At 40.9% G+C, this 14239-nt stretch overlaps 1 protein-coding gene across 1 annotated transcript; it reads right to left on the bottom strand.

Moving 5' to 3' along the window:
• Positions 1 to 594: 594 nt before the first annotated feature.
• Positions 595 to 9252, bottom strand: Smp_079240 (deoxyuridine 5'-triphosphate nucleotidohydrolase). The gene is made up of 4 exons (XM_018793217.1): positions 9215 to 9252; positions 7089 to 7342; positions 4999 to 5151; positions 595 to 771 (listed from the first exon to the last, which is right to left on the bottom strand). Exons 2-4 carry the CDS (start codon positions 7272 to 7274, stop codon positions 646 to 648), a joined length of 465 nt encoding a protein of 154 aa, XP_018647752.1. The 5' UTR covers positions 7275 to 7342; positions 9215 to 9252; the 3' UTR covers positions 595 to 645.
• Between the last annotated feature and the right edge of the window lie 4987 nt (positions 9253 to 14239).

Here is a 14239-nt window from a genome sequence, read left to right as displayed (position 1 = left end):
TGAGGTTGTAATTAACTACTTCAGGTCTGAGTGACTTTTCACGCAAAATAATCGCGATGAGAAATAGACTTCCAACACGTGGCACTCTAAATATATCTACATCATCTCCTAATTCTGCTTTTTCCACTGCACAGAATTAACAAAGACGCTTCGTCAACAATTCTGTTGAATTCCTTGAAGTGAATGCTTCACGTACTTAAGTTATATCAAAAGGATCTCAAATCCAACTCAATGCTATTAATAGAATGGATTTGTATGTTCGTAACTCAAGTTCATAATTGATTAAAAAAGGGAGTTAACATTTTCCAACATGCTATTATGTATCATGATTATTACGTGCTAAAGGATCGTCTTTAATAATTCGGAAGAGGAACGTGTGTGCAAAATTCAAGTACCAACAAACAACCAACGAAAAATTGGTCACCACCGCTTCTTAAACCTAAATGGAAGAAGTATGTAGCTTTGTAAACGTAGGTGGGATGACCAGTTCACGTTAAAAAAGTGTAACAAGAGTCACCAATTCAACTTAACATTAAATGGTCAGTTAATTTTTTAAAGGTTATTAGCAGGCATAAATAGACACGGACTATATTTCTCATATATTTATTGCAAAAAATATTTTGATTCTGATAAAATTACTAGGTTCTACACTCCAGTTGAGCCATAACCATTTGAACCACGATCCGTCTCCGCCAACGATTCACATTCCATCAGTTCAGGACAGAAAATACGTTCACAAATCAGTTGTGCTACACGGTCACCCTTTCTGATCTGAAATGAGTAAAGTAATCGTTTTGTAAGCCTGTGAATACCAGGCACGATCTTTCTGAATTTGAATACAAAGAAACACTCATAAATCAAAAGGACCGTACATGTTTTTGGTCGAATAATATTACGAAGGAACAAAATACTAAATTTAAAACTGATAAAGTTAACCAGTACGAAAGTAGTTTCGTATGTGGAAACATTATGAAAGCCAAAATCACAGCTCATACCAGTACTCATTAACTTTGTGGAAGGTCAGCCTAACTGCCACATAGTACTTTTATACACCACGTATTTTCCTATTAACGTGAAAAACCAGATTCCCCATAAGTCTTACTTTTAAATACGTGAGATGCTATATACCACAGCAAATATATATATAGATCGTACGTAGTAGTATAGCCATTTCTTCAAAAAAGCATCTAGTTAAGTGAACGTACTATCCTCAAAAGGTAAAGTCAGTCAGTCAGCTACAACGTAGGACCAGGCACATGTGTGCATTGGTCCAGGTTGCCATACCTCATATGCACAAGATGAACGCCGAATTCATAAAAGTAGTTATTTTAATGATATTAATATATGAAAGATTGTATATAAGGATATACTATAGGAAGAAAGACAGATATGAAGCAATTTCAATCTCACTGTTTAAGGAAAGACAAAGAGTGTACACATCCACACCATTGTAATCCATTCTGAGCCATATCACTCAGTCTCCAACCAATGGTTACGATAACCGCGAGGACTCCAACCAAGTAGTCTGCATCTACCAACATGGTTCACATCACAAGTTGGTGATTTTATGGACTGATGCAATGTTTTGGTTCGGCTGCCCCTAACTCTCTTCCAACCGTCTCCAACACTAGTCAGCATTGTGAGCCACTGTAATCGGTGGTGTTCAGGCATACGTAACACTTAGCCCAACCACCTCAGTCAATGAAGATTCACAACCTCATCAACTGACTTACCATCATCGCCTAATATCCTGCGTCTAACCTCACTATTACTTACCTGGTGATCCCAGCAGATGCGAGCAATATTTCTAAGATATATGTGGTTCAATACTAGTAAATTCCGAGTATCTTCTACTCTTAATGGTCACGTTTCGCAGCCGTAAAGTACGACAGAACGAACTGCTGAGCAGTATACTCGTCGCTTAAGTTATAGACGGATATCTCACATTCGCCAAAGGTGATGTAAGTTGGCAAAAGTCAAACAAGCTTTTTGAATCCGTGCTGAGATTTCGTCAGACACCAACACATTAGGGCTGATCAGACTTCCGAGATAAGTGAAGTTTTCGACGCGTTCGACTACTTCGCTCTCTATCCTTAGTTTAGGTGTTGACGCAGAAGACTCTGCATCTTGTCTCCCCAACGATGACTGATGGCAATATGGTCTATTTGAGTCCATCGTTGGTTTGGTGCAGGTGGTCGCTATGTTAGACGATGTCTCTCCTTATGCTTAAAATTAGTGTTTGCTAAAAATAAACGATTGTCTGAGCATAGTTGCAACAGACGATCACCATTATCTGTTCGCTGAGCTGGAATACTAAAATACCCACCTAAATGTCTTCCTGTTTGGTTTGAGCTACCTACTTCTGCGTTAAAGTCACCTGCAACGAGTACTATGTCTGAGCGTTTAGCTTTATGAAGTTCAGAGAGCTTTCTGTAAAAGTCACCTCTCACTTCATCCGGGCTGCAGTCAGTGGGAGCGTAGGGAGAAAGGCAACGACGTGTATCCCTATCCTTTCAAGTTTTTGCAAAGCTGTTTAGCCGGACAGCACATAGGCGACTGTTAACGGGGATACATTCTAATAGTGTTTGTTTTGCCCTCATACTTGGTGCTATGTCTACACCTGCCAGTCCACGAGAACTAGCCATCGGGTCGCCAGATACACGGAGGCTGTATCACATCGGCTTTCCATTTTGGCGAGATGAAGTCAAGTGAATGACCACACTAGGATCCTGTATGCGTGTTCCGGAGACACAGCATACATCAATGGTACGAGATTCTAGGGTCTTAGCCGAGGAGGCCTGTTGACCGATTTGACATAGGGTGCGTACGTTGACGGCTCCAATGTGTAGTTTGAAGCGAGGTCTTGGTAGACCTGGGACAGTGCTTCGCGCACTAGAATCGTTGGCCATGGTGACACTTGGGGAGGAAGCCGAAAGAGGAAGTTTAGTGTTGAAAGTCGATGTAGGAGGAATAATAGAAATTGAAGCAGGAGATTGATTATGAGTACAGTGATCTTGAGTGCTGTTAGAGGTATGAGGGCAGTTATCACTTCCCGGTTGCTCACACCGTGGAATGGTTCCTCTATAGCTGCCTGAAAGAGAAACTAGGTTAGAGTTGGTCTTAGTGACCTGGAAGCGTGACCGCAGTGCCCATGCGACAACTGCTTGAGGTCGGTCACACATGACCTTTCTGTGATTAATTTTTGTGTTAGCTCCGTACTTATTGAGACCTTACCACCGGAGACGGATATCCGTGGGATAAGGCGAGGTGTGCACTTTTAGGGTCGACTTTCTTCAACCCCATCCATCCTTGTGTGAAGGCAGCATCGCTGTTATGCTGGTTGTCTGAAGGAAACACGTTACTGCCGTCACACCTCTGTACAGTCAGTAGTATGACTTCGCCTTCAGACCCTGGGGTTTTCTGCTTTTAGTCTTACCGCTCTTCAATCGACCTGTCTGACATGGTAGGACCTTGAGGAACGATTGTTTTAGCCAGTATATCTCGATTGGTTCATCACGACAGGCAAGCCCGACCACCACGTCAAGGTAGCAGCAACGGTCGGGACAAAAGGTAAAGACTTTTTAGTGACCATTGAGCCTCAGTTAAGTTGTCCATTAGTCATGCTTTTCGGCCGTCAGTGAATAAAATAAATGTTGGATTCCCAGTTGCTGATGAGAATTCGCAGTCACAAACCATCTGATAAGGCTAAACTCCACTGCTAGCTACTTACAAGCAAGTAAAATTAAAATAACGCTAGGTTTTCTCCTTTATACCAATGGGACATTAATTTGCCTTAGACGAATATCTGCACTAGATACCCTGCCAGTGTCTATTCTACGGGATATCAACGCAACTCGGATCAAGAACACATGACCGGCTTGACTAGGTCTTGAGTATATTTCAACGTCAACGTCCGACAATAACAAGGGATAGGAAAATAAATAACACATCGAATATTGTCAGACTGCCCCCAAATGCCCTGGTACGGCCAAGAGTGAGGAGAGTCCGCTCTCCCTTTTGAGATGCTTTCAAATGGCCACGTGCATACAACCGCTTCCAGGGAAGTCCTACTCACTGTTTTCTCGCGGCATTACTGTTGTTTACGAAATTGAGAGGACAGAAAGCAAATGTCCGGTGCTTTAACCGGGTTGAAGGATATGGAGAATTCATCTAGCGGAATTGGAAAACCCTGATTCCAAACCAGTAGTGCACATGGGCTCCAGGACCCTAAAAGAAACAATTGTTGGTCACCGGCTACCATGAGACCGCATCTCCTGACGTTGCTCCACTGCCTTGTCGATTAGACCTTTAGGTTGAAGGCTCCGGGTGTGGCCACCTAAGAAAACCACCTGCTTCGGTCTGAACACCCGGGCAGTATCCCAGCCCTCACATAAATCGAATGATTTACGTGGCTCATATCTATTTGGTGCCTCCTTGTACCAATATTTGTGTTTAAATAAATAAATAAAACCTGTCACACTATCTACTAGTCTGAATAGGTAAGCAACCAATCACTATTTTCCTCGCCCACACATTAAAAACCGTAGCCAATATGTTCATGGTTATGGGAAAAAAATGGCACTAATACTAACCTGAAGAATGAGGCACTGTAGGTTAGGTCACCTGACATACTAAGACATATTTGTCACCTAAAAGCGAATACACCATTGTCTAATGATCAAGATACATTATTAGAAATAGGATGTAATTAAAAAAATTATTATATATATATATATCATAACATAACAAATGGTCAGACTAGTTTCCTGTATATGGGAGTTTTTGAATGTTTTCTAAATAAGACCATGTTTTGATGCCATAGGAGAGTCAGTTAAGATTGTGAATAAAACCTTATGACCTACTAAAAACGAGGAGACAAGTCCATATCAGTAAAAAAGAATGCATGTTTTTTTCATAGCTTAACGTCTGTGAGAAATCACATTGGGGAGTAGTTAAACAAGTTTCAGCAGTGAAAATGATGAGCAACGATAAACTTACTTCAAATTCTTGTTCTCCAAAGTTGAAAAGTACTACACCAACATTGCCCCTATAGTCGCGGTCAATAACACCAGCACCAACATCAATCCCCTGTTTTAAGGCTAGTCCGCTTCGTGGAGCGACGCGACCATAACAGCCTTCCGGCAATTCAATCTGTTTAATAATAAATGACCACGAAAATGAGAGATAAAATGTATAGAAGCTTTCAGATTGTCAGTAAATCGCGTGTAGAATGTCTACGATATATAATGTCTACGATATATATATATATATATATATATATAAACACAAATATTGGTACAAGGAAGCACCAGATATATATGCGCCCCACAAATCTCATTCGATTTGTGTGAGGGCTGTGATACTGCCCAGGTGCCAAAACTGAAGCAGATGGTTTTCTTAGGGGACCACACCCGGAGCCAGTGACATAAAGATCTGATCCACAAAGCAGTGGAGCATTGTGAAGAGATGCATTCCCATGGTAGCCGGTGACCAACGATTGATTCATACGCCATTTGTTCCCTCAGGGTACTGAAGCCCATGTGCATCATTGGTTTGGAATCAGGGTTTTCCAACTCCCCTAGGTGAACTTTCCGTGTCCACCAACCTGGTTAGAGCGCCGGACATTCGCTTTTCGTCCTCTCAACTTCGTAAGCAACGCCCCCGACACGAGAAAGCAGTGAGGAGGACTTCCCTGCCAGAGGCTATATACGCGTGGCCATGTGAGAGCATTTCGAGAGGGAGAGCGGACTCTTCCCACTCTCGGCCGTACCAGTGCATTTGGGGGCATATATATATATATATATATATATATATATATATAATGCATGGTCATACACGAAGTCAGAATCTGAACATGCAGCAGAAATTTGATTCAGCAACAAAGCAATGATTTTCAAGAACATTGAATGCACGCATAATACGGTGAAGTAGATTGTTAGTTTGAGGTCAACAGTCGTAAAAATTTGAGAAATTTGTCCTGATTTGTGATTTTGTATCTTGGTGGAAATGATCCACTTGGAGATATGCTTTAAAGCTATGCCTGTTACTAATACTGATTGATCATACTCAAAAGTCATTAAAGCCGGATAGATAGCAATCAAATTTCTCCCGTATATTATTACTTTCTGATCAATATTTGCAATTTATAACTCCATTAAAGTTGTAATATTCTGGGAACTAAACGTTGGGGTAATAGACATTATCTTTCAAAGCACAATCGGTAGGTGCAGTCTGGATAAGGAACATCCTGAAGTTTTGGTCAAAGTAGACAGACGAGAATGGAGTGAATAACTCCTTTGTATAATTCGTTGTTGTGTAAACGTTTCAAACTAGTCTTGACTTGAAATAATAAAGATTAGCTTCGACACCAGGTAAGCGGATATGAGTAATATTCCAAGTGTGAGGGTTAATAATACTCCTCGATGGCCAGAACCGAAGTAAGTCCGGTAGAGTTTAAATCTGATACTAGGTGGCTGAAGTTTGAACGCCTTAATCACTAAGCCACAGCTCCATTTCTTGCAAGTTGTCCCTGGTCTTCTGAATATACACTACCAGAACAACTAGTCAGTGAGATTCAATGCATAAGGTGATAAGTAATGGCTGAAACTAAAGTCAGATTGAATATTTGTCTCCCCTAAAAATGCCCCCAGTCAGAGTGATTAGTAAAAACCTGTGTCGGAAAGTAGTGAGATAGCAATAACTTTACTTTCTGATGCCTTAAACTTTACTTGTAAGTTTAGTGGATGTTGCTTACTTCAACAACTAGACACTTTAGTGCTAAACTTCCTATTGAGTACGAACTTCTATATTCTAAGCTACCGAAAATTTTACACTGAGTGACTTTAATCCACATCACGGGTCTTGGGTAGACAGTTTTCTCTACTTAGTACAGGTGGTCCAGATTAGCATATGAACTGGTGCTTATTGGATACATATTCGAAGGTGGGGGGATTGTGGTCACAAACTCCGTTTGAGCTTCAGTATGAAATTAGAATCTGTACATTTGCATATTTAGTTTTAATGAACATACTTATCCATGACAAATTTTATATAACAGAATGATTCTTGAAAATGTTTATATATATCACCTGTATGTCAGTTTTAATTAATTCACGACCCCCAGGAGGTATGGTAGCTTCATGAGCAGCGTAAAGATCGTAACCAGCGGCAAAGAGAGATCCACGAGTAGGAGTTGTCGCTTGATACGATAGCTTTTTGTATTTAAGCTTGACAGTACTAGGATAGCTATTCTCTAACGGTAGAGATTCTGGCATAGTTTTACACACGAACTGAATTTCGCAGAAATTCGCTTTTGCCAAAATAACAATCACTTTAAGAAATCCTAATGTAATGGAGAAAGTATAAAAAACAGGAAGTAATCTTGATTTCGTATTACTCTATGTTTGTGAAGCATGATCCATAAAAAGAGGACATGCGTAAGCTGAAGATTTCAATCATAGGTGTCCTTTAAATATTGCTTGCGCATGGTGGAACAAAGGAGTGAGCAACCAGATTATAATTTAAGGATAAACGAAAGAAATTAAAGGTAGCACATCCTGAATTTCGGTGCGAAACTCATCCATATGGTTAAACAGCATTTTAGCACTATAGATGGTGTCAGTTCATGATGAAAACTTAAACTCTAATTCCTAACCCCAACGTCTAACCGTAAATCCTAATTCTTTGCACTCATTTATAACCCTCATTTAGTCTTGACAAGTAGGTGGATGTATTCCAGGTCAGTTTAGAATTGCTCAAAGGTCGTCCATTAATTATAACCTCACTAGTAATGATGAGGTCAGAGGTAAGATAGTAAGAAAAGATGATAAATTGATTGGTAGGGTCATGAATCTGCATCGATCGAAGTGGCTACGACACCGAATTTTACAAGCGATGGAGGCTGAACTAGAAAAAAGTAAAAAGATAACTAAGAAGGCCAAACCAAGATATGGCATCAGTTCACAAATTCAATGACTACTGAATTGAATCGTGTTCATAAATGAAAGCTAACTAGTTGGCGTTCGAGATATCAGAAATTGGACCCATGGTCCATAATCGGTCACAGGGACGCAGATATACCCAACTTTTATCCTTCCTGTATTGAGCTCAACTTTTTTAAATGCTACTACTGACTGGAACTCCTATGTACATGTTTATTGAAGACAAGATAAATGAAAGCCCAGAACTATAAGATAAAAATAGACTACTAATAATAGTCAACAAAAGCTGATGTACCATACAGACAGATGAATATAGGCAAAGGAATAAGGGTGATAATTCATCTTTTGATTGTATCATGTGTAGATGAACAGTGAGGACTATCAGGGAGACGATGGAAGCATCTTTAAATGTATGACCCGATATTCAGAAAATGCCAACCAACACAACGAAGTTCATATGAACATGGATAAAGGTATGATTAGGCATTATAATTAAACGTAGATATAAATATCTACAATATCAAAGAACCCATCGATCAGACTCGGTGACCTACTGATCATTATTAGGCAAGACTGCTTTGAAATTAGTGATATTTATAACATGACAAGCACCGTTTTTTTTTTCAAATCTAGGTAGTTTCTAAAGCTATGACATCGTATAGAAGCATCAAGACCTAGTTTGAAGAATTTCATCGAATAAAACACAGTGGCAAAAGTTCCAAAAATTTCAACCCAGTCAGCAAAAGTATGGTACCGATAATCAAGGGCGGGCTCAAACAAGTCGGACATAAACTGCGCAAACCCGTGCTTCTAATGCACCTGCCTCCACGCTTCGCAGACTAGTCCTGCCTATGAAGCTACAATAGCCGAACAAAAAATAGACAGTGCAACTGCTTGTACTAAAATGAATACGGCTAAACCTAAACTTTTAGCTTAGCTACTCTGTTGTTGTAACAACGAGTTTCGGTATGATATAGTCCCACATTTCTGGTTGACATGTACAGCAGACCCAGCCTAGAGGATTTCACAAGCTCACGACCTTACACTTCAGTACCTAAGCCTATTTGTTTGCAAGTGTATTCCGATGAGAAAAAATGACTGAGATCAGATACGCACATTTACCTAGATGTATCCCGTATATGAGGAACCAGAATATGTAGTTGACAAACTAGGTCAGTAACAGCATTAAGTGATAATATGGCCATACATAAACAGCCCACAAACAAGAAAACAGACTAAAATCACTACACAACGAAGACCATTAAAAAACCTACTTAAGTCCAAAAGCGTAGTCTTTAGAATCAATTTTCCGCGCTGAAGTGGACGAAATCAGTTTCAGATGGTTTAAATTGTTCTGGATGTAATAGAAGAAGCTTTCGCTCAACGGACTTCTGTATCTAGTAGTAGTGGATCATCGATGTCTCCAGGTCAGAATGTAGGAATATTAACAATAAAAGAGAAAAAAGAAACAAGAGTTGGTAAATCATAGAAAGATACAGTCCTTAGTCATTTACAATATGTCAAGTTTTCTCTTAAAGGACTCCTAGGAAGTAGCTTGGACTAGTCGGCAGCAAATTCCGACATTTGACTATTCTTGAGTAGTAGGTGTGCCTACAGTCCGTTCTATTGTGTTGTGTCTCCAGTTTCTGGCTGTTACCTCTAAGGTTTATGTTGCTACTAAGCTTAAGTAGGTGTTTAAAGGGATATTGAGAAATGTTTAGGATGCTGCTAGTCATTAGAAGGTCACCTTTAAGACGCCTGTACTCTAATATGTAAAGGTTCAGTGATTGGAAGTGCTCATCATAAGACTTGAATTTGAGTCCTCAGACTGGTTTCGTATGCTGGTCGGCTGTCTATGCCCCGTTGGGAGTAGCAGGCTTAAGTAAAGTAAGTAAGTGAGACTGATTTCGTGACTCACCGTTGGTTACGTTCCAAAGTGCCTTCATCCTTTTGGAATGATAGGGTAAACACTATATTTTCATACTCTAAGTGAGGTTGAGTCAAACTGTTGAAGATTAGGCTGAAAGTTCGTCGATGGAACTGGACAAAAATGCACTTCAACGTTACCAGTGCAAGTTTTACATTATCGACGAAAAGTAATAAATATAATAAAACCTTCTGTGGAAGACCGTTTATCAAGGAAACAAGATGTCTTGGGACTGAACGCTCGGGGACCCCACCAGGACATTCCGTAGCCTGAGAGAAAGTGGAGTTAACCGTCACCTTAAAATGTTGATTTTTCAGATATCAAGTGAGCCAATCAATTAAAGGTGATTTGATGCCCAATCGTTCGAGCTTATTAATAAGACATATAAGTTTGACCCTACCAAAAGCCTTTGAGAAGTCAAGGTAAATGACGTCAACCTTCCCCTTGCGATCAAGGATACCTGTCCATCTGTCTACGGAAGGCAGCAGGCTGGTTATACAAGAGTTATTTTCTCTGAAACTGTAATGTTTAGGTGAAATGGGGTTTACGGATAATAAATAGTCGTGTATACCGTCGCATATCAGGGACTCAATAATCTTTGAGGGTATAGAGAGAAGTGCTACCAGTCGGTAGCTTGAAAGTTTGCTGTATCGACCTCCTTTGGAAATTGATTTGATGTCAGCCAGCTTCCAATTTTTGGGATGCTGTGCCTCAGTTTAGCAAATGTGAGAACATCACGCTAAGCGGCTTTTGCTAATATTGAAGTTGCTTCCCTCAGTATAGCAGAATGAATTATATCCGGGCTAGAAGTGGGCTTTTTTAAGTGCTGCAGTTTCCGGTACACCAGGTCAGCGCTCAGGTTCACTTCTGAGAGTTCTGCTGAGTTGCAGGTGAAGCTCTCATCAATAATGTTAGTGTGAGTCGGTTGAAATATCCGGAAGTACTGTTCCGCCAGAAGGTTGACGGAGTCATTGTTATTGTTGGTCGGGCCTTTAGGACCTGGCACTTGATAAAATCCAGTTTTGGCTTGTCGAAGAGAGGCTGCATGATAGAATAAGCTTTCCGAATTGGAGACAAATTTATCGACAGGCCTTATCTGGTAGTGAAGCCTGTCTTCTTTTATTGCATCTGTTCATTGGTCACTTGAATGTTTGAACTGCCTGTTCGCGTTGTTACCAGTTCGTTTGCATTCCGCCCAGTGGTGCCTTCCGAGGCTTAGCAAAAGAATAGTAGGATACTTGATGACTATAGGCTGCTTGTAGGACTTAGGGACAGTCTGAGGAACAGACTGCTTTGTAGCACATAAAATCGTGTGCCACAAGAAATCCCAATAAGTACCTACATCAAGTTGAGGGTGAACTTCCCAGCCCCCCCCCGTAGATTATCCTGTAAAGTCGATTTACTTACTTACGCTTGTTATTCCCAATGGAGCATAGGCCGCCGACCAACATTCCCCAACCCACTCTGTCCTGGACCCTCCTTTCTAGTTCTATCCAATTTTTGTTCGCTTGCTGTGCTAAGACTGTTGAAAAACCTAGGAAGTGTTACTTAGTCGGTGCTTACTTGTAAACATATGGTACTTTGCATACAACTGCGAAAGAAAATCCAATGAAAACTCTTCAGAATACTTAAGGCATAGATACTTACTTGCGTCTGGCACCCCCTATGTAGCATAGGCCACCGACCAGCATTCTCCAACCCACTCTGTCCTGGGTCTTCCTTTCTAGTTCTATCCAATTTTTGTTCATTCTTCTCACGTCCGTCTCCATTTCTCAGAGTAGTTTGTTCTTTGGTCTTCCTCTTCTCCTTTGGCCTTCAGGACTCCACGTGAGGGCTTGCCCTGTGATGCAGTTTGGTGACTTCCTCAATATATGTCTTATCCACTTCCTGCGCTTCGTCCTGATTTCTTCCCCCGCTGAAATTTGGTTTGTTCTCCCCAACAGTAGGTTGTTGCTGATAGTGTCGGGCCAACGGATCCGAAGCATTTTTGCGTAGACAACTGTTAATAAACACCTGTATCTTCTGGATGATGGCTTTCGTAGTTCTCCAGGTTTCCACCCCATACAGTAGAATTGTCTTGACATTTGCATTGAAGATTCTAACCTTGGTGTTGATTGACAATTGCTTTGAGTCCCAGATGTTTTTCAGTTGTAAATATGCTGTTCTTGCTTCGCCTATTCTCGCCCTCACATCTGCATCTGATCCACCGTGTTCATTAATGATGCTACCCAGATATGTAAAGGTTTCCACATTCTCCAAAGCTTCTCCGTCAAGTGTAATTCGATTGGTGCATGTTGTATTGTATCGGAGAGTCTTGCTTTTCCCTTTGTTTATATTGAGACCTACTGCTGCTGAGGCTTCTGCTACACTGGTCGTTTTCTCCTGCATTTGTTGTTACGTGTGTGATAGAAGAGCGAGAACATCTGCAAAGTCTAAACCGTCAAGCTGCATCCTAGCTGTCCATTGTATCCCTTGTTTCTCTCCAGATTTTGACGTCTTCATAATCCATTCGGATCACCAGGAGAAAGAGAAAGGGTGAGAGTAAGCAACATTGACTGACACAGGTCTTTAACTCAAACGAGTCTGTCAAATGTCCTCCATGCACGATTTTGCAGTTTGATCCATCATAGGAATTCCGTATGATATTGACTATCTTCTCAGATGCGCTGTAGTATCGGAGAAGCCTCCATAGTCCTGTTCTTTCCACGCTATCAAATGCTTTCTGGTAGTCAATGAAGTTGGTGTAGAGTGATGAATTCCATTCAATTGATTGTTCCACAGTGATCCGTAGAGTTGCGATTTTGTTTATACACGATCGATCCTTACGAAATCCAGCCTGTTGTTCTCGAAGTTGGGCGTCCACGGAGTCCCTCATTCTTTTTGACAATACCCTATTGAAGACTTTTCCTGGTATTGAGAAAAGAGTGATGCCCCTGTAGTTATCACACTTGCTGAGATCTCCTTTCCTTGTTATTTTGATCAGAAGCCCTTCTTTCCAATCTGTTGGTACTTGTTCTTCATCCCAAATCTTACTGAAGAGAATGTGGAGTATCTTTGCACTTACTTCTACATCTGCTTTCAGTGCCTCTTCTGGAATGTTGTCTGGTCCCGCTGCTTTGCCGCTCTTGATCTGTCTGATGGTCATGCTGATCTCTTAAATTGTTGGCGGGCCAACATCGATTGGGAGGTCCGTGGGTGTTGCTTCAACGTTGGGTGTGTTCAGTGGAGCTGATCGATTCAAGAGTTTTTTGAGGTGTTCTACCCACCTATTCTGTTGTTCTTCAATGTTGGTGATTACCCTGACTTCCTTACTTTTCACTGTTCGTTCTGATTTACGGTTGTAGCTGTAAACAATTCCTCAAAATCAATAGCTCATTAAGTGTTCGACATTGGATGCTGACCACGTTGTTTAAGTGGACTTGTTTAACTGAAGGCTTTCGGTCATGCATCCGTACCAGATCACGTTGCAACTCAGCGTGGGACACAGCTCCTACGTTTCAATAGTCAGTTAATAACGAACGCCTCGCGATATATTGGTAACGTATCAAATATATCTTTCCTACCTCTTCTCATCTGACTTCTGATTTCCTTTGGCCGGGAACGATCGAATATAGAAGGTACTACTGGTAGCTAGTTGTAAAACTAGAATATTCGTCGTATCTTCAGTGGTGAGCCTAACGTGATCTGGTACACCAAGGCAATAAACTGTGAGTCTGTTCCTTTTTAGAATATTATTATTCATTGTCATTCTTTATTTGAATTTTATATATTGTGATATACTTTTTTCGCGGGTTTTTTTTCCCGGATATATTTTAATTAGACATTTTTCGTTATCTATATTACTATGACGGAACACTCTCTTAAGGTTCTTAAGTTTAAGTCTATTCCCCCTATTTCGAGTCAGCTAACGCCATTTTGGCCCGACAATATCGAGTCCTGGTCCTGCTACGCAGAAGCTGATTTTTGCATGCACGGAATCACGGACTTGCGCACACGATTCCTCGCGGTAGTTAAGGCATTACCGCGCGAATTTAACAGGTACGTAACACCTAGTATGTTTACTAGTGATGTTCTCGAACCTTACGAAACGCTTAAGCTATCGATTTTAAAACGAGGAGATCTAACTGATCGACAACGGTTAGACCAACTCCTTAACAATATCGGCCTGCAACATGGTTCTGCGACAGACATGTTGCTAAGAATGAGAGAGGTTATCGGCCAACGAACTTTCGATGATGGCCTATTCAGACAACTTTTCTTGTCTAAACTCCCTCAAAAGGTGCAGGCAGTGCTCGTCTCGTTTCAAAACAACGCCATAGACGAGCTGGCTGCATCTGCCGACTGCATCTTAGAAATCACAAAATCATCTAAG

This window comes from Schistosoma mansoni, chromosome 1 (assembly GCF_000237925.1).
Source record: "Schistosoma mansoni strain Puerto Rico chromosome 1, complete genome".
In the NCBI taxonomy this organism is placed as follows: Eukaryota; Metazoa; Platyhelminthes; class Trematoda; order Strigeidida; family Schistosomatidae; genus Schistosoma; species Schistosoma mansoni.
The sequence above is the reverse complement of the archived record's forward strand: the minus strand, read 5'-3'. Positions and strand labels throughout refer to the sequence as shown.